General features: G+C 44.2%; 1 protein-coding gene across 1 annotated transcript in view; it reads right to left on the bottom strand.

Moving 5' to 3' along the window:
- The window catches only part of ephb2b (eph receptor B2b), a 222,287-nt gene that overhangs the window by 85,521 nt on the left and 115,510 nt on the right, over positions 1 to 21,256 (bottom strand). The window contains exon 4 of the mRNA XM_069678316.1: positions 11,210 to 11,894. Within this exon, the coding sequence (XP_069534417.1) occupies positions 11,210 to 11,894 (685 nt within the window). The remainder of the gene's footprint in view (positions 1 to 11,209; positions 11,895 to 21,256) is intronic.

Genomic DNA, 21,256 nt, shown 5'->3' with positions numbered 1-21,256 from the left:
CCAGAGCCAAGGCTGTTTTCCTGCCCAGCATCAAGTACGCTCATCCTGCGCAATTAATGTCTTAATTGAGAACAGTGATAAACAACAGAACGAGGGAGTGTGCTTATTAAATACTAAGAACGAGATGACAGTGTGTCACAGGAAAAAGGAAAATATGCATCTAGAAAAAATTGAATATGGGGCAGTGAGTGAAGTATAACTGGAGACAGACATTGTGTTTGCTTTCTTAATTTTGTTGCACCAGTGATGATGTAACGCCTCGATCCCACAGGATCCGTGTCCGGTGCGTTGCGTCTGTGCCGCGGTTCTGGTCCGTCAGACGGTGTGAGCCCTCGCCCACAGGAAGCTCGTCTGATCCGCAGCGGAGCGCTGGCCCAAGCAGCGGGATTCGCGAGATCACAAGATCGCAGGAGAACTACATTATCGCGCGAGAATTGCGAAATCACGCGATAACATCGATGTTAAACAGAGCAACACAAACAACAGTTTGCACATCCGAGGTTGATTATCTGCTCATTTGGATGTCATTCAATGATTTTTGTGCTGAGTACACTACTTAATTAAAGGTGTTCTCTTTTCAAGATTTCAGTGTGTTTTTTTTATGACGGAAAAAAACGGGAGTCTGTACCGGTCTGTACATGGTGTTTTATTTTGAAATAACCGGATGCTGTATGCTGTTTTCGTGTGTGAATTCCTGTTTGGAACGATCTGCTCTGTTCAGCTTGACGCGTGTTTGAAGCGGCTTCCATCAAAAATAGACCCAGCGCGTATCTTTAGCGGAGCAGAGTGGAGCAGAGCGGAGCAGAGCAGAGCGGAGAGACGCTTCTGGAACGCGCCGGAGACGGACCGCGGCGCGTGCTGTGGAATCACGAGTATTGACTTGAATGGGCGCGATCAACTCCGAAGGTCGCGGCGCACACGGAACGCGCCGGAGACGGATCCTGTGGAATTTGAGGGTGAGATAGGCCTTCCATATCTCTACAAATCAGGGATGGAATGGCATTAATTTTGGTACATTAGTGGTGCCTATAGCATTAGTCCTATAGACTCTGGTGATCCTTTGGCCTATCCTGTAGAACCTCCAGCAGGTCAAAGAATTCAAGCATCCAGTGAAATATCTCGAAACGTACCAAAGAGATTGGCACAAAACTTGGTACAGACATTCACAGACACTGAATCCTAGTGACTTTGACTCTAGTGCCACCATGAGGTTTCAATGTCTTGATACAAAGGTTTCGTTAACTATTCAATTGCCCTTAAATTTAATCCACCCATTTATGCTAACTTAAGAGTGAACAGTAATCAATTTAGTGATCCACCTACTTCTCATCTCTTGTATTTTGTTGTGAGATAAACCTTCCACTGTTGAAGCAACACTATCAGCGTGACTGTAGGGATGCCAATGTCTGTCTGTCCGCCAGTCAATTACCCCACTCTGGTCCTCATCTCAGAAATTAATGGATGGAATGGCATGAAAATTGGTGCAGATATTCATGATGCCCAAAGCATTCATCACACAGACTCTGGTGATCCTCCAACCTTTCCTCAAGCACCACCGGCAGCTCAAAGGTGTCACATATGGACTGTAAATGGATTGGCACTCCAAGTTTCCCACACAATGAACCCAGATGACTTTGATGGTGTTTTGACTTTCACTCTAGTGCCACCTTGAGGTTTGAATGACATGTTTAATCATTTATTCGATCAACTGTCCTGAAATTTGTTTAAGCTCAACCTTTTAGTTTGGAAGTCTCTTTGGCCTTCGTTCGACCTGTAGGGCTTTGTGGTTTGTTAGCGTGCAGGTGTTACTCTTTCATCAATATCTCTGGGGCTCTGACGCTGAAAAACAGTGAAAGTCATCAGCAATATGTCTGCTTCACAAGAGATTAATCACCTGGATTTTCAGGAGTCCGGAACACACAGGTTATAACCTGGTAATGAAAACAAAGTTCAAACAGAAAGTATTGGCTCTCGATGGGGGAGAGCTTAACTCTACATCGACACGGCCTCAGAGGCATGTGTTCAATTTCAAACTCAAACACCGCTCGCAAACCTCCCGGGGAGGACGATGACAGAAACTTTTGCTATGCCAGTCCAACTTTTGAGTTGACATTCGGCAGTGGATTTCTAAACATTTTGGAATTAAATCCCAAAGTCAAATAAATTTCAATATAAACTGCTTGATTTGGTTGTTGACTTAGCTCAAACACTGCCGGGGCCCCTGGTGGGTAGATAAAGCTTGTGTTGACACGATCACCTCATAGGGATTCACTGAGGTTAACAGAGACGTTGCCCTTGAATCCAAGGATACTTTCTGTTTGTTGGTTTTTCTCATTTGGTCTCAGGCGCTGGAATTAACTGTTAATTGAACTCGGTCTCTTTGTTTTCCTTTGAGGACAACCGGGTGTATTTTCTGAATCTAAATCACTTTGATTGCCAAGTAATTAAATGCACAAGAATCCGTCTTAATGACACTGCAGGAGAGTTATATCGACAGAGAGAGATTTACAGCGCATGCTGACTCATGGCACTGAGAAAAATGGACCTTGCAGTGTCTGGAACATGCAGAGCAACAGAGACTCCTCCTAACAACGCATCCAGACCATATTTTAACTTTGGAAAGCAGCCTTCTTTTTAGGGTGACAGCCACACTTTTTTTTTTTATTATATAATGTGTTTTGAAAGGAGCTGAATGCAGAAATCTTCTCCGAGCAGAAAAGTAATCCCTCAGTTGAAGTCTCACATCAGAATCACAAAATACTTAAGATGGGAAGTTCAGCATTAATATTCTCTCTCTGTGATGTCTTCCTTTAAGATCGCTCTAAAGACACGATGTCTTGTGGCTATTAGTGCAGTGTGTTGATGGGTGGTGCTGGGGCATATTACACTGTTTTTCCTTCTTCTCTTTCTCTCGTCAGACATCCGAGCTCTTCACGCGTCCTTGTTAATATTTCCCCTCCCTCTCGCCTTCCCGCTCTGATCTCTCTCCTCCCCTGCCATGCCTCAGCCTCACCCATGCCGCCGTTTAATCTTTAATCACCTGAAGTTTAACAGGCGAGAGATCTGTGTTGGTGGGTGATGTTACTTATTTTAGAATCCATTATACTTCTCGAGTCTTCTTAACAGGCATAAAAATGCCAATTCACTGTTATGCTGCGCTACGTCAAAGTGTGGGCCCATTGCAGACTGCAGTCATGTCGTTATATAAGTTGCTGTCATCGAAGTTCTTCCTAAAGGAAGCAACCGTCACATAATTCAAAAGAACTGAGCAGCAACACAATGAATAGCTGGTGAATTATATAACTAACAGATGGTTTTGTAATCTGAGCGCAGCGTTATCAGGTGGAGAACATGCCACAACAGTAAGCCCATTTATGTGCGGGGTATCGTACGCTGCAATACTATGATGTATGAGAAAGACCATCCGGTGTGAAGCAGAATATAGACTCAACCCTTTCAGCTTCTTAGTCAGTGACCAAGGGGTTAACTGTGTGTGAACAACTGTGCTCATCTCTCGGATACTACGGCCGCAGAACCCACGTGGCACATCCGACCCGTGTCAGGAATGGATAAGCTTTCTCTCCGCTCTCACTTTTAGAATAGCTGTAATGTAGGTCATCTGCATGCAACACAAGACGCCACAGTTTTCTCCCAATGTTGACCGAGTTCTAATACATGATTGGAAAACAAGGTCACTGATACTCAGGAGGGATTCCTGTCTTAAACAGTGGGCTCGATTGTTTCTCATCTTTTATCTAGACAGATGCTTGATCCATCAGTCTCCCTTATAGCGGGGAGAGCGGCTTGAATCCTCTCCCAGCACACGAGTCGAGGACATCTGAGAGAGGGGCCGATGGGGATGTTTTGACAAAGCCTCGGCCTTGTCCCTGATGAGAAAAAAGAGGCACATATGGAAGGATCTCGGTATACCGCGCAGCTCTCATTTCCTCAGTGTCAGGGCGGCCTGTCCAAGGCGGATTTATCATGAACGAAACCATAAGTTCTCAGGCTTTTCACCCTGCTTTGCTCTCATGGAGAAACACCAGAAATCTGTCTGTGGTAATCAGGCTGTCTGGTTTCTCGGGGTGAGACGGCGAAAGGTGTCACAAGCAAGAGCCAGACCTGCAGGAAGCCTCCGCCGTCGATGAGATGACCAATAATGAAGGGGAAAAAGAGGTAGTGGGATTATGAGAGGTCGTACTGTCTGAATATGAGATTCAATAGATGGTGTGGGATAATGAGGAGTGTGACGGAGGGGCATCTGGAGCAGAGCTCGACATGTGCAAAAGCATGTGGGAAACGTTTGCGGGCTTAACAGGCCGTGATCTCTGAGTTCAGAGATCGCAGGTCACGTTATCACATCCGCATATGATGGATGTGCTGTGAAAATGAGGACGATCAAGAGTGTGTACGTGAGTGTACAAGGGCTCCTGTGTGTGCACGACTGCCTACTGAGTTGAGGTAAACATGAGCTCATGCAATGTAATGTGATTTGCACTCTCGCTACACTTAATGTACATTATCAGGGCTGTATGATACATTTAAAGGTTTCCTCTTAATCAACACTTGCATCACTCATTAGAGGGACTCTGTGGTCAATTGACTGACTGACTGACGGTACTTTCAGAGTCCTAGAGAGAGAGAGTTGCGACATCACAATGGCGGATCATGGAGCATATTGGACGTCCACTGACGCGACTCTCTGTCTATAGGGCTCTGGATACTTTGTTCGGGGAGAAGCAGGGCTGCTCCTCCGCTGCTCGTCCGCTGTCCTCACCTACGTCCGCTGCACGCACCTGCTTTCAAACGTGTCGTCATCGGCCTCATAAGGACAGTCCTTGTAACACAAAAGCGCACATTGACCTGATGCGGTCAGCCACATACTAGGTTCTGACCTAGCCTTGTTGGGTTTGTTTCTGTTCTGCCTCTATTCTGCTGGGTGAATGCATGCTGGCAGGATAAACTCCGGACATTTTATAAGGGATCAAACAGCCTCTCGCATAGCAAAAATAGTGACAACAGCCAGTTAGTCTGCAGATTTCTGCTTGCATGTGAAGTTCTGGCACCAGTATACTCCCACCTCCTACTGCAAAGCATTAGTTTGAACTGCTAGTGAAGAAAGTGGATGCCTTCTGTGAGAGAAGAAATCTGTGGAACTGAGGGGCACGAAAGCTGCAGTGAAGGTTCTCCAATTATCCAATAAAGATGAGGACATTTTGACAAAAAGATGGACGTTGATGCCAGCTCGAGTTGCAGCCCCTTCACCGGGGCTGATAGGCATCAAATAGCCAATGATTGTTTAACCTGAAACTGCTTTATTTCATGTTTGATGTAAAGGCAAGCTGAGCTCCTCCAAAGAAGCTAAGAAACGTTAGCTGCACTCCTGATGTCCTGTCTGCTGAGGAGCTAAGGAGGCGCTGATTCTTACAGTGTAACTGCTTTATTTAGTATTAAATGTACTTAAGGCATCCGACATTATCAGGTATCCTCAATTTGGCAGCGTTATTAGATCATATATCATGCTACAAAGCCCAACCCTGCAGAGAAGACTGCTGGACAGAGGGGGAAAAACACCTGGTCATACTGAAATCCCATCAGATGGAAGAGGGGAAGAGGGAATAAAGGCTGCTGAATGTTCCCTCTGCGGACAGACCGACATGTCTTAGAGCTCCCGCTGTTACAACATCCTACGAAAGGCGACCGCTAATACACATCACAGACCTGTTATTGGGTCTGAACGAAAAGATCAGTCATAGAAATGAAGTGATATTGCTTATGATGCTGAAATTAAGTCATGTTGTCTATGCTGCCATTTAACAGACAAACGGTGCAGTGAGGAACATCTGTTCAGCTGTTAATTTGTATTCTTTATGCTGAACTAAACAGCTCCGAACAGCAGCTGGAGCCGCCATCAATCTGAGAGAATAAGTGTGGCTTTTACTTTAACATAATATTGTGTGGATGTCTATTCTGTAGGCAGGCTGTTGACATTTTAGTCTGCCTCCCTCTTTATCTTATATTCTCCCTCTCTCCCTCTCTCTCTCCCTCTCCCTCGCTCTCTGTGTGTGTTACTGCAGCACAATGCAAACCTTCCTTCATCTTCCTTTGCACAATGCACAATGCAGCAGAAGCCTTGAGGGGGTGTGTTTGTTTTGGTTCGCTTTGTGTCTTGTTCCGGCGCAGAGGACAGTCATCCAGTCATCAGCGTGCCTGCTCCCCACGTGCGCTGTTAGTCAATTAGGGCTGCCATTAAAGACGGCGGCACCCAGGGAAATAAAAGCGGCGGCGTGGATTTGTCTGTGCTACGCTGATTTCCACCCCTTAAACCCTCTCTAGACGAGGAGACTGCAATAATTGGGATTCTGACAGTGGGTTAGGGGGACTCATTTCCTGCCTTCGCCTCCTCCCCTCCTCTTTTCCATGCAATCATGTCTATCCAATCACATCTTCCCGGCACCTACCTCTGCACTCGATCCCCCTAACTCTCTTTATCTACAGCCATGTTTGGCTGAAGAATTACTGAAGCCTTTCCTCCTTAATCTAATTGCTCTGGGTGCACCGGCAGGAACCTCGCTTCCAAGCAGCTTCTGCTGCAGCAGACCTCACAAAGAGACCACTACTGTTGTTGCATATTCTCCACAGAGCGACCTGAAAATGCTCATCATTCATGTGACTGACTGACCCGCTGTGGGGCCTGCTGTGCTTGCTATGGCTATTGTGCTGTATATCTGAATCCTGGAATAGTGCCTGAGTGTGGAGGTATGTTTTGCATGTGGATTTCTGTAACACGGCTGAGACTATCGCCCAACAATATGAAGCTGTAGGTACATCTCTGGCTTATTTCCGGGCGCTGTCTTCAATGGCACATCGCAACAATAAGCAAGAAGGCAGGTAACGTATTATAAAGAGCAAGCAAAACTGTTTGATCTCGTGATATTAAGCGATTAATCAGGCCGATTAATGCTATGTTTAACGGCATCGGCCGATGTCTGCGCTCACAAGGCCGATTAAACAAAATGTGTCTGCATACACAGGCGGCCTCGTCTGTGCGGCTGCGCTTCACAGAGTCTGCTGCAGGTACTCTCTCTACACAGTCTACACTCAGTTCTGTCACATGCATACATCACACATAAGGCCACGGTTCTTAAAGGGGAAGGCTCCACCGTTCAACACCTGACTCAATAACAATAACAACAATAATGTTGTTTATTTATTTTTTATGCAAGTTTATGAATTTTTGTTCTCTCTCAAGTGCACTAAAACTTTATTTTTCATTCATATATATAAATTAAATTTTTTTACAAAGTTGAGTTTTTTGATTACCAGTGGACATTTATTGAGTAGATATAATTTTTGATGTAAAATAAGTGCACTGCAGACAGAATGCAGATCTACTTGCCGATAATGCAGACAACAGCGTTAAATAAATGTTCATTCAAGTTTTGTGTCTCATTTGTTATTATTATTAACTTGTTGTATTGGGGGGCGCTGGTTTGGCTCAGTCGGTAGAGCAGGCACCTCACGTACAGAGGCTACAGCCCCCGTCGCACTGATCGCAGGTTCGACTCCCGGTCTGCCGATCCAGTTGGTGCGTGTCATCCCCCACTCTCTACTGCCCACATTTCCTGTCTCTCTTCAGCTGTCCTATATTAAAGGCAAAAAGCCAAAAAAATAATATTTAAAAAAAAAAAAAAATTGTTGTGTTTAATCAAATGCAACAATAAGCATCATGATATCGGCCTCATATATCGGCCGCCCTGCTCTATAAATATCGGCATCGGCCATTGAAAAAGCCACATTGGTCGACCACTAGTTTGGTCAAGGGGCCTCTAAAATGGGACTCTCATAGGAGACCGGGGTTTTACTCCCACATGAAACCAAGTCACTGCCGACTTCTTTTAAGAAGTTTTCTTCCTTTTATTATGTTTTTTCCAAACATATCTAACTCTCCTGGTCGCCGTTTCCTTTATCTCGAGTCATGCCGGGAGATGTTATGTGTTGACTCTTCTCCCTGTAAATCTGGGTCACAGGGCCACAAAAACTCGCTGCTTGTTTTTCCGCTGCTTCCCTTTTTCCTTCCAAACACAATCATTAACAAAAACATGACCAAGAGATGAATCACGCTGTGACAGATTTCATACAACCCAACACGACCCAAACCTCTATAGCAGAAACCCTCGAACTCGAGTCGTATGGGGCTAGATGATCAGATTGCAGTGCGAAAACACACATGGGCGTTGTTAACGGAGTTTGCGATTCCACCCGCGAACGCTGCTCTCACTGTGAGTGACTGAAGAGAGATGATTTACATACTGTAGTGGACAGTAAGGTCAAACAGTGTGGTGCACCATCTCCTAAAGGGTCCGAGGAGAGGAAGGATCTCTATTCAGCGACGTGTCTGCAGAGAAGCGGTGCTGCTGTCTAAAAGAGGAAACTTAATCTCACTTGTAAGACAATCGCGCAGAAAAAAGGCCTTAGAAAATTTGATGTAAGCACCCCCTTCTGCTGTCAATATTTTGACAGATTTCGTGACAGCGTAATTATTTGCCGGGATCCCTGCCAAGGATTTAATTGTTACATGCGTAATTACACGTTTGGTTGCGGGGATGTTGGAACAAAGCTTTGGTAGTGTTATTAATACTACAGTACAAATAGTGTCTTTCATCTCGGCTGCTTCATGCTGTCTCTGCGGCTCCATAATCCAGCTATGAAAGAGGATATCTTACAAACCCTCTGAGGGCACCTCTCACGAATCAATTCATTACCCCATAATATCGGCAGGCAAAGGCGCATCTTTCATAGATCAATTCATTACCCATGTTCTGGCAGTTGAAAGGCGGTGAGTGACCACAGTTTGGAGCGCTGATATCAGCTTTCAGCGTTTAGGGAAGATGACTGGAGGGCAGACAAAGTGGTGGCAGCTTTCCCGAACAATGGAGGAGACACAGAATAATGTCTTTTTTTAACTGTAATGGTTTTACTTTGTCTCTTGCTAACATCCGCTCGTCCTCGTTGTTTGCACTGAGGCTCATAACTATTGTATGGAGCCATAAAATCCATCTCCGTGCGTAGCGTTTTGCTGCATTCCACAGCTGCACTCTCTGTTAATGCATTCTTTTCATGAAGCTTTAATATTCAGTCAGCGAGTCACGTGATCGGGAGAGACCAAGAGTGAAGATCCGTCTGGATGTGCTTCTGTCAGAGTCACGACGGTTTGCCTCTGAGCCCTGCAGAGCTCGAATCTATAGCGTTCACCGCTGCAGAGGGGGTGATGAAGACGAGAGCATGCGGGCAGTGGGGCTCTTCTTTTTGTGTGCATTGGGCACCACTGTGAAGCAGCTTAGAGAGACAGTAAGAAGGATGCAGAGATGAGATGCATTCCTCTTTAAATGTGACAAATATAAGAACACCATGGTGGAGATTTGTAATTAATTTTAATCTGTTAATCCCAAATTCACAGAAGAAGATGCAGATTGTTCTAGGAGAGGGACATGCAGCACATTGAGTATGTGTCTGCATGTCACACACAGCCTCTTGTACGTAATGGAACATACACATATTTACATATGGATATTTTTTCTCCTTCCTTGAACGTATTTTCATGTTGTTTTTTAAGTCTAATTTGTTTATTGCTCATATGTTCTGCTCTGATGCTTCCACAAATTTGTTTTTCTGAAACTTTTCTGCCAATAAAGCCTTTGAAATTAAAATTAAAATTTAACCGGATGCTCAGATTTGAAAGGTAAATTCCCCGTCTCATGCCCAGCGGTGTGCAGATATAAAGGAATCAACACGCTTTCCCTGTTTCACTGACAGCATTTAATTGTATAATCCCGTTTAGCACAAAGAAAACGCGTGACAGAGGACACCCCTGAGATGTCCCAATCCACCACATGAAGTGAATTACATGTAGGTCAGAAAAACAAGCAGATTTGTGTAATTATGTGGAGATGTGGATTCAGAGTAGCTATCGTTCTGCGTGCCGTTTACTGGCCTGTATTCCTCAAGGAGGAGCCGGTTGCCTGTCCTCATTAGTAGTCATTGAATGGGCCTGGCGGTGTTTGCGAGGCAGCACCCATCACGTTTCCCCTCCCAGCACACACACACACTTGGGGGATGTGTTGTAATTACAGGCAGGCATGAGAGAGGCAGCAACAAACCGATCCGAAACGCAGGTGGGTGGTTTGTTGTGCTGGGCAGGAGCAGCACGGCACCGGTCTGCGGGGGAACGCGCCGCCGTGCTGTTCCCGGGTGATCAAGATCTCTGAGCACGTTGACCAAATACCACCTGCCAGAGTGCGGATAGGGCATGGCACACTTAAATGTTGGGTACATTGATGTTTTGAAAAGCCAAATCGATTTGCCTGAGAGAGATTTCAATAGGAAAATGCAGGCAATTTTGAAAAATATCCTCTTTGTCCTCAGGGATGGAGGGAGGCTTCCTCCCAACAAAAGGTCAGCGAGGGAATTTTACAGATTGAAAATTGCAGTTTGTGTTTTCTTTGAATTTCTGTTCAGCACGAGATGTGTTGCATATGCAGAGAGAGGCACTTCGGAAAGAGACGTGTTTATACGCATTATACTTTTGATTCAGAAAATAGGAAGCTCAAATTCTAACATGTAAGGAAGACCCTAAACAAACTACATTCCTCTTATATATAAACAAAAAGATATATAATATTAATGTAACAGACTGGAGGCTTAATTATAAATCCGCTACAAGGTCCACAGAAAGAAAAGTAATAAATAATTTGTTCTCTGACAAGCTGCTGTGATTTGAGACCACACATGAGCATCTCTGCGTACTTTATGGCAGCTCTGTTTTGTTGTCACATCATCAACTGGCAGCAGTTTATTTTCAGATCAAACCCTCGCCAGAATTACTGCGTGAAACACCCTGTTCAGTCAAGTATTTATGTTGGGAAACAGCAAGGAGGGATAATCATTTTTATGGAAATGTGATGATGGCTGCAGTTGAATAATCGATGCACAGAATGTACACCTTCCATCATGTCTTTTAAGACATCAGCAGCTTATATCATCAATTAAACGGGAATGAATGGATCCCAGGGGCCGCTTACAATGAATAGAGCACTAACAGACATAAACACTGTATCGATTGTATCCTTAGTGTTTGGATTACTCTTTTATGATGGCAGAGCGGACAGGCGGAGCAGGTTTATGAAAACATAATGAGAGCAAAACATACCTCGACAAACAGTCCCGTTCTCCACAGCCTCGTTCCCGGCCTTGCACATGCAGCGTCCGATGGGAACCATCCACTCTCCGTCTCCGTTGCAGTACAGCTTTATTGGCACATCCACCTCCTCTGCGTTCGGGATGCAAACGCCTCTCGCCGCCACCAGGGAGGTGCTCTCTGCGCCTGACAGCGTCTCCTGGAACAGCGCCCCGTTAGTGATGATACGAGCACACTTCCGGTAAAAGACCCGAACGGCGATGAGCGACATGCAGCCGCCGTAGTCCTGGAAGGCCAGGTAGAAGCCGTTTCGTGACACAGGGCCAAAGCTCCGGACTTCAGTGTTTATTTTCATGACTCTGCCCCCTAAGTCCACCTGAGAGAAGCTCTCGTCCGCTGCGATGGTGTCGACTTTGATCCAGGGGTTCTCCATCCAGGCGGGTGAGTTCCTGGTGGCCGTGTCGGAGTCGGATTCATAGTAATAAAGGTTAAACGTCTCTTTACAGGAGCCCGGCACGTTGGGAATGCTACTGCAGTCCCTCACAGAGAACTTCATCTCCACGTGGATCCTCTGAGCACCGCGGCGCCGGATGTACTTTGTCCGTACCCAGTTGTTCTGATTGTTGTCGAAAACATTGCAGACCTGGTACGTCCGGATGGTGTTCATGTTTTCATCATAACCGCTCACCTCCTCCCACTGTTGGCCAAGCACAGACACAAACAAAGAGTTAACATTCGACTACTCTGAAAAGGAGTCTGAGTTCAAAGCAGAATTTTATGATTGGTAATTGAAGCACACAGTTAACTTGATTCATTCAATTAAGTGCCATTCAGCTGTAAAGCAGTAAACGGTCTGCATGTTTCCTATTAATATAAACTGTGGTAAAGCCCCCGCTGATGCCTCTTTGGCAGCAGGAGCGGGAGTGTTTTCATGCACATTTTATAACACTTTGATTCCTGCGAGTAATCAGCTTAAGGCAATATTTTGATTAAATTGATTACATGGTGCAAAGAAAGAAAGTGTCTCTAATAACACAGTTTACATGATGCATTAGGAGAGTCTGGAGGGATACATGAGGAGCAGCCTGCCAGCATGTCCTCTCATTTCTTTAAAACAGGGACAGTTTACGATAAATGTGCTGCACCTGATTGATCACAATGCTTGTTTACATCTGTGTGTAGAATGCATATTTCATAATATAAACATGTATTTCCAGTACAACACTGGTATTAACTAACAGGCAACCTCCTGGGCTGAAAAATGAACATGGGAGGTCAAAAGCTGCAGTTCCTCGAGTGTCCACTAGAGGCTGGCTCCGAAAGTGAGTGAACCCCAATCAGGCCCAATTTTAAAAATTTACAGCAGAACTAGGGATGCACGATATCATCGGCACGTTATCAGTATCTGCAGATTATGGCTTGAACATGACGTATCGGCATCGGCAAATATGTCATTTTTCTGCCGATATTTTTTGCCGACATTTTGCGCCAATAAAACAACACTTTAATTATGCCTAAATGCTCGACGATTCCCTAAAAAAAGCTTAACCAATATTAAAGTTTATATGAAAGAAAATGTTATTTACAAATAAATATGGCATTTTGTACATAAGCTAAGTTTAAGTAGTATTCTTATATTTTAAAAGCACTGTGTTATGTTATTTCTGCATCTGCCAGTGGGCCACTACAATAAGAGTTGGCATGATATCAATTCCACTACAGTGGAGACTTGATGTTCTCTGCAATGAGGTGGGAAAAAATCATGAGCCTAATATATCGGTATCGAAATCTGCAATCGGCAAAAAGGGTTGGAAAATATCGGCATATCAGATATTGGCAAAAGATCCAATTTCATGCACTCCTAAGCAGAATTAAACATGTACACAACCTGGTCCCTTTAACTAATTTAGCCAGTCATGAATACTGAATACAGGGTTGGAATTTTTATATGACTCACCCAACTTAATTATACTGAGGCTTAAAGTTATGTATATTTAGGGGAGTTGCCAATTTGAGTGACAGGTGGGTGCTTCAAGCTTTCTGCTAAGCTCACTCTGTATGTGTTGTTGATGCCTGATAAATAATGTTGCTTGCTGTGTGGTTGAAAGTACAAAGAGAATGCCAAGAAGGCTTTGCTCCATCTGTTTTCATGAGCTAATTCTAGTATGAATATGTTAGTATTAGTTTGTAGATGCTACTAAATAAATGGGAATCTGAATCCGTGCTTGCCAAACCGAGCGTTGTTTGCTCGTTGAGATATCGTCATACATTGATTTCTTTTTGGCAGTTTGTGCAATGAAGTGGAATTGTTGGATTTTCTCCGCAGAGATGTAGGGTTTGAAAAGACCGGTTCTTTAAGTAACCTGGTTTGTTTTGTTTACTGGCTGCTTGAGCTAACCCCACTAATCCAAGATGGCGCCGTGTGAGTGGCAGCCAGTTACCACAGCTCCTACAAACTTTCTGTGATTTAAGTGTATTAATGCATGCATCTACAATAAGCGAAAGGTGTTATTAATATATTATTATTGTTTCATTATTGTCATTTTGTCTTGCATTTTTTATCTATCACTTGTTTTACCCTCATCCTTTACTATGAGTTTTTGTAACAAATTAATTTCCACCAATGGGGGATCAATAAAGTCTATTTTATCTTATCCAAGATGTGATTTGTTTGAGCCTTTGGCATAGGCTGACAACCCCTCACTCCTCTTAAGCTCCGCCCTCTCATCCAAATATGGTCACTTCTGGCGCCAATAAACCAACATGGCGGCTGCCGTAGTGGCCAATTTAAGGCTTCAAAACACGTCCACAGTCCAACAGTAGATGTCACGATAGCTACAAACACTTCCCATACAGTCTTTGGTACTAACAAGGCTACTCTCAGGTTCTCTGAGCCTTAATTCAAATGTTTAGCGGAGCAAATAAAGTTGTTTTACGTGAGCAGAACAGTTGGAGGATTTGTTTTTGTAAGAAACACCACATTAGGGTTGTTAAAGACTTTCACAAACCAGGAGGTTTCTTATCTGTGGCAACAGCTGCTCTGATTTCTGAATGAGTTCTTATTTTTGAACATGGTGTCACCTGCTACCTGCCTCTTTGTACCACGGCTTACTGTGGCAGGTTAATCCAACAAAGGGGGGTTGAGATTATGAGGTTGTTTTTTTTCTGCTTAATATTATTTCCAAACATGTAGCAGCAGATAACTGTTCAGTGTGTTTTTTATTAAAATATAAGTGTTCTTTTAATTCATTTAGGTAAAATTTACTGCATTTTGGGACGTTAACCAGAATATAAACCCGGCTTTGAACATGCAGATAGCTTTGATGTTTCCTCTCTGCTTCCCTGTCGTCTCTCTGGGGAGGCTGCTCACATCCTGTAATGCTTAAAGAGAAACCAGAGACAGAGGTTCTGCTTTATGTGATAGAGTGTCCTACTTTTTTATTGTGTCTTAATAGGACACATTCATAGCACACACTGTAATGGGTTATTGACATTGTAGTGAAAGTGAAGCACAGAGGAAACATGACATGGATTTTCCACCATGGCACTAAACTGACATAATCGTATTACACAGGTAATCATATAAAGAATAATCAAGGGGCAGATTTCGCTCCAGGTTTTCTGTTCCACTTCAAAGTCCACATTTTGCACACCCATTTGAGTCCCCGCTCTGCCTGCACAGACTCCAGATGCAGCCTCTGTGGTTTTCCTGCCCCTTGGCCGTGAATCAAACCAGCTTTAAACACTGAGCGCTCTAACCACAGAGCAGGTCGTGACCTTGACCCCGGCGTCTCAGCCAAGAAACAACACTGCTCTCAAAGCCCCAAGAGCCACTTTGCATCAGCTGCACCCTCTGCTGCTCCGACCGCCCCGGCTCCCCCCTTCACTCTTCACTTCACAGCTGATATAATTTCTCAAATTAGAGCCCGCTTAGTGAGGATTCTGACAGATTTTGACGGGTTGGGAGAAGAAAGTCAACCCTCTTGTTACAAACCGGCGTCCTATCAAACACTTTCAGACTAATTAGAAGAGCTTTGGTTCTTAATTCCCATGTCCTAATTAATCACGGAGAGTGTGATGCTTGGCCTGACCGGAACTCAAACCCAAAAGCATCACAAGAGCCTACAAACATATACAGAACAGACTGATGTGGAGCCAAGACAAATGATAATAATGAGGGTAAACAGAATGCAGAACAACAAAAAATATAACAAGAAGTTTTCTGTGTGAATTTTACTTGTCAAAACTGGGTCTGTTTTCCACAAGCGCCCAATTAGCAACATTTTACTCTTCAAAAAGTGATGCTGTGACAAGTATGTGCTGCAGCAATTTAAACTTGTAAGCTAAACAATTCACATTTGTCTGTGACAATAAGTTGGACTTTAGAGGGACAAAAAAACTACAGGAAGTCTGCAGTAAATTGGGAAAAAGGCCTCCAAGTATGCCGCTTGGGAGCAAGTGCAATGTTACTTAAATATTCAGTCTTAAAGACAAGCTTAACATAAAATGTTCTGCTGGAAATAATAAATTGTGTGTGATATGTTTTTTCTGCCGTTTAATTACCTTGTAAAAATCCTCCAAAGGCATCTCCTCCTTCTTACTCATTAGTCCAACTGCCCCCGTCTGTCGCACGCCTGTAGCTCACCTTGGACTCATTTTGCTACATTATCTTCTGTACGCTATACAATACTGTATGCAAGCGGTAATACAGGGGTAATTCAGGAATACATGTTCAAACTGGGAAGCGATTCAGAAGAAGTGGAGCAACCTGGACAGGGTCGCATACAAGTGGACGTATCAGAATGGTAATGTATTTTATGTATCGCTCTCTAACTTGTTACAATGTAACCGTTAGAAACGCAATGGCGCAACTACGTTATCAGTCAGCTTGTAATGTGTTGCTAGCTTGAAAAAATTAGTAGTAGTAACCTTAGTAGCCAGTAGTGAGTTTGCAAAAATGACGGTTTCAGCTCATGCATCGCCTAAGTGGTTGCCATAGGTTACACATCATGATATGCATAGCGTCACCCTGTCCATTAACGGGATTGGCTCCTTCGGTTTGTGACGTCTCAAACCTGCCAATCTGAAAGCGTGTTGTTCAGCCTGTCCTTGGTACACTGCAGTTTAACAGCAGACAGGCCCAGCCATGCCATATTTGTGCGGCTGCAAGAGGAGGACGCTGCTGAAAAGGGGATTTTTTTTTATCTCAAAAAGACTTTAGTCCTGATTACATAATCGTTAAGCATATAATATGTTTTAATTTAATATTAAGGAACATATGACTGCATGTGTACGTAAGTATTAGACAGTAGTATGAGACCAAAGTGAAGCAGCATGTTCAGACATCCTCTCCTGTAGTTTGACAAAAAAGCGACGATTGTACAGGCTACAGGTGCTCGGCGGTGTGGTTTAAGGATGAATGTGTCTTTTGGCCCGCACTGACAGACATCATCATCCCAGGTCATGAGCAGCCATTGACCTTCCCACTTGTTGAGGAGCGGAGGGGAGGCTGCGGGCCAATTAGGCGAGAACGGACAGGTTGCTTCCAGCGAGCACGGAGCGTCGGACAATCGCAGTTTGATAATATGAATGCGCAGGCAGGTGGGGGTAGCTGCTAATGAGGGACGCAGACAGGAGAAAACTGCAGGGGAAAGTGTTGGCAGTGATGTGGGGGGAGGGGGGCTGAGCCGGGCTAAAAGAGACCCCAAACAAAATGTGTTTTGATGGAGGGCCCCTTTTTGTCCTGTCATGGCCTCTTTGCCCCGCTTTCATCACAGCCAGTGGAGGGAAGCAAATGGGGCATAATAAGAGCCTAACGATCAAGCGCGGAGTGTGAAATTAGAAGAAACGTCTTCATTTTCACAGCTCTTTCCCCTGGATCTCTACTGAGGGTGCTGTAAAAGGGTGGTCATGTGTTTAAAGTACAGAAGGTGGAGGTAACCCTGGTGGTGGGTGTCAGGTTGGATTAGCCGGAGCAGGTGAGTTGCCCTCAGACGATGACGGAAACAAAAACTCAGCTTACTCCGCAGAGATCCTGTTACATCTGGCAGAATGTTGTTTTTCTTGTTCTCAGTGTGGAGATCAACAGCTGAAGGGCTGTGCGTTGAATAGTGCACTACTATAACATTAAATAAATAGATGTTTAAAGCCTGGCTGATCAAAGGCATTTTCATAATAACCAAAGGCTCATTTAATGTTATCAAGAGCTTATTTGCATTTGTGAAACATTTATTTGGGCTATTTCTCAGAGATATCAGACATAAGGCTGTGTAAGGTAAATAACAAGAGAGGGGCTTCTTCATGCTACGCTGGCTGCGATTTCTCTCCCCTGAGAAACACAACACTCAGAAACCAACTCTTCTGATGGTGTGAAGCAGCACGCAAGACTGGAGCCAAACAAAAAGATGCTGTTTCATGTTTTAATTGCTTTCATTGGAGTCCTGATTCTAAACACCCCGGGTCCAAACAGCGCTGCAAATCGTTGCCAGGGTTTATTTAAACCTGCTTGGTGTATCTATAAAGTAGGGGTGGGGCTTAAAAGTTAATGATTGGAATCGTCAGTCGAGTCAAGTCAAATTTAAAAATTTTTTTAGAGAGAGGACAGGGGATAGTGTCGGAACAGGGGAAGAGAGAGTGGAGGATTACTCGGGGCAAGTGGCTGAGGGTGGGAGTCGAACCGGGGGACGCCGCTGGATGGCCTCTGCACATGGGACGCTCCATCTAACCGCTGAGCTAAACCAGCGCCCGACTCCAAATCAACCTTGATTTATCAGTCGGATCTCTGCACTGTTTTGTTTTAGCGGCGTCATTGTAGACAGAGTGTAGCAGGAGCAACAGCATAACTCTCTAAGTAAGCCTTTATGTCTTTTACCAAGAGCTGATTTGCTGAAACAAACAGACCCGGTGCTTAAAGTAAAAACACAAACTCGGGACTGCAAGTCAAGCTAACGCTAGCTATGCTTCTTTTTCTCTGGTTAAAGTGATAATCTCAAGATTTTCATGTAAATAAATGTCTGTTAAGTCTCTATCTATCACCGAATGAGAAAACACAATGGTGATTGAGCCTATGGCCCACTGATGCTTTGCATTTGCAGTTAGTGACGCGTTTTCATCACCCAGCAGTGGTTGGTCTGCCAGAGAGGGTAGGCGGAGCTAAACGGCTGCTTTTTCGCTCTCTGCAAGTGTTGCGAGTAAACAGTAATCTACTATGGCTGAACAAGCAAAGAAAAGATGGATGACTACAGATACAACTTCAAAAATAAGTGAAAATCCAAAGAAAAAGAAACAAACTCGACGCTCAGATGAAGCAAACTGTCTAAAAAGAAAAGCGACCGTCAGCGAGGAAAGTCAAGAGTTACAACCAGAGCCAACCGTGGACGTCACAAATGAGACACTGTCTGGATATCTGGGAAGTGTGCTCCTGTCATTACCGTTTATCGCCATAGGTGCTGCCAAAGAGAACCAAACTAAGATCTTTGACACTTTTAAACACTTTGGCCTTGTTAAAAACCATGTTGTCCATGTCCACATATCAGGCCGACAGCTGGCGCTTACGGAAAACTCTGATAAATGAGAGTCTGACAGGTAAAGCACATTTCAAACAGCCAGATAAAACTCTGAGTTGGGAACAGCCTGAATTTCTATTTTTCCAGTCAGACTAAAACTTACTTTAGTATGAATTATAAGTGACCCTTCTGAGGCTGTCACCATGCTCTTAGCATTTCTGTTATCTCAGCAGAACATGACATCTTTAGTGTTACATGAATGATGCCAAAAGGTTAGCTGTTACATGAATGTCTTGAGCAGTTTTACCCACACGACAAAATTAGCATTTAAAACATAACCATGTAGTCTGCCACTGTCTGATAAGAGTGCACTCCTGCTGTTTAGATAATCACGTCAGATCTGCCCACGTCCTTAAGTCCTGCACCTTTACCGTCCTGCCAGTTCAACTGATTTGCATCTGTTTCCACTGCTGTTAAAGAAACTCCCTCTCCACGCCAGCCTTGCGCCCACTAACCGGAGCACTTGAAATGTCTATGATGCTAGAGCAGCAGCACTGAGAGACAGATGCCCCGCTCAGAGAACCTGTCTGATGCGAATATAGATTGTTGTGGTTAGACTAAGGCCGAGCTAGCATCGAGCGCTACGTCTCCGCTGCTCCTCTCTTCTCCTGGTGTTATACGAGGCGCTACAGTTCAGTGACGCTCGCTGAGAATGAGCTTCAGAATCGATATCTGCTCAGCCACTCCAGGAGGGAGACAGAAAAGTTCAGCTGACCTGCAATCCATACGTCTCCATGACAGTGAGCCTGTGCTTTATCTGTAGAGCCGAGCGGAACGACTGTCAAGGCTGAATTATAGACTAGAGGTACTTCTACAGCTGAGACCATTCGATTCCAAGACTGATTTTTTACCCATTTAACAGTCAAAGGGAAAAAATAAATCTACTCCTGCTCGGACCTCTTTGCACACATTCATTGTTTGAATCCTCTCTCAGCAAACATTTCACATTTACAGCACTTCCTCTGCATTTAACTGACTTTTTAATCCAAATTAGTTTACAGTTAGTGGGCAAAGAAGGCTTCAGTGTGCAAGAACACACGAGCATGCATCTGTAAATAGACGTTGATTGCAGTTACAGCCTCAGGCCGGACTTACCTAACTGATTCTGAAATCAAGTTGCATAAAGCAAATAAGGAGAAACTTCACAGATGTCCCTCCGTTATTGTGTATGCCAGAGGGAGCAACGTATCACCTCAAGTGATGTCATGTGATCTTATGGGGAAGCAGATGTAAACAAACGGAGACTGATGTGGTAATGCTTTCCAGTGAGGAGAAACAAAAGAAGACGGCTAGACAAGTCTGCCGGAGAAAATGTTCGAGGAGATGCAAGTTTTTATTCCTGCGTTAATGTGCTCCTCGGACGCTCAGAGTTGCTTTTCCGACTTTGACGAGTTCAAGAGCTTTAAGTTGTAGTTTGAGAACAATATGGATGCTCTAAAGATAACATGTGGTGCTTTATTGCTGAGATTATTTTTGAGTATTGGGGTAGACGGTTGCTCAGTCTGTAGGGACATGGGTTGAGAACCGGAGCAGGGAATTGGGCCCGGTTGCAGGAGAGGTGCCAGTTGATTTCCTGGGCACTGTCGAGGTGTCTTTGTGCAAGGCAGCGAATCCCCCGACTGCTCGGGGCGCATGACCACGTGCAGCCCCCTCACTCTGACATCTCTGCTGTTTGTGCATGTGTGTATGTCAGGCATATGTTTGTGAGGCGTGTTTGCAGTAACAGAGTGGAAAAATAGAGTTTGCCCTCGGGTATCATTAAAGTAGGTCTTCTTCTATTTCACTGTGTGTGTGCAGCAATGAATGAGTACAGGCTTATACCATATTAAATATGTCTTGTGAGCAAAAATTAAATTGCAGTAGGATTTATAAAAAAGTTTCTTCCCACCAACACAACTTCAAGATGGTCAAATCGCAAAGTCTGGTACAAACACTGAACTTTTCCAGTTGGGAACTACTTTTCCTGATTATTCCAGCACAAATGAACGCAGCGTTAATATCTGTCGACTTGTGTTCGCCTCCAAAGCCAGAATGTTTATAGTTGCTTGGCAAAACCATCATTTGTGGTCGCACTCGGACAGTACCGATGTTGTTATCCACATTTAAACCCCTAAATATCAAACATGTGTGTGTTATTATCAGGACTGCCATGATGAGTCTACAAGCAGTTCTGGCGGTTTAAGACTGGATCCTCACATTACATCAGAACCAAGGTCCAGACCAGATCCCTCCTCTGATTGTCTGGAGAGGTGAATCAGGGATAAAAGAGCCCAAACTCCTGTCGTCTGAGCCCGACTTTAAGACGATAAAACAGATAAATTCAACAACTTCCAACTGTTAGTCCTGAATGCAAACAAACCCAAAGAAAAAACACTCATTTTAAAGAGTGGAAATAATCTTAAAATTGGCCTCACGTCAAGTGATTCCCTTTCAAGGACAGTCGGGCAACAGCAGCCAAAAGTCCTCGAACAGACAAATGGCTTTTGATAGGATG

The sequence above is a fragment of the Semicossyphus pulcher genome, unplaced genomic scaffold (genome assembly GCF_022749685.1).
Source record: "Semicossyphus pulcher isolate SPU_LCO1_2020_fin unplaced genomic scaffold, fSemPul1.0.p SCAF_3, whole genome shotgun sequence".
Classification (NCBI taxonomy): Eukaryota; Metazoa; Chordata; class Actinopteri; order Labriformes; family Labridae; genus Semicossyphus; species Semicossyphus pulcher.
Note: the sequence above shows the minus strand (reverse complement) of the source record. Positions and strands in the feature narration are given on the sequence as shown.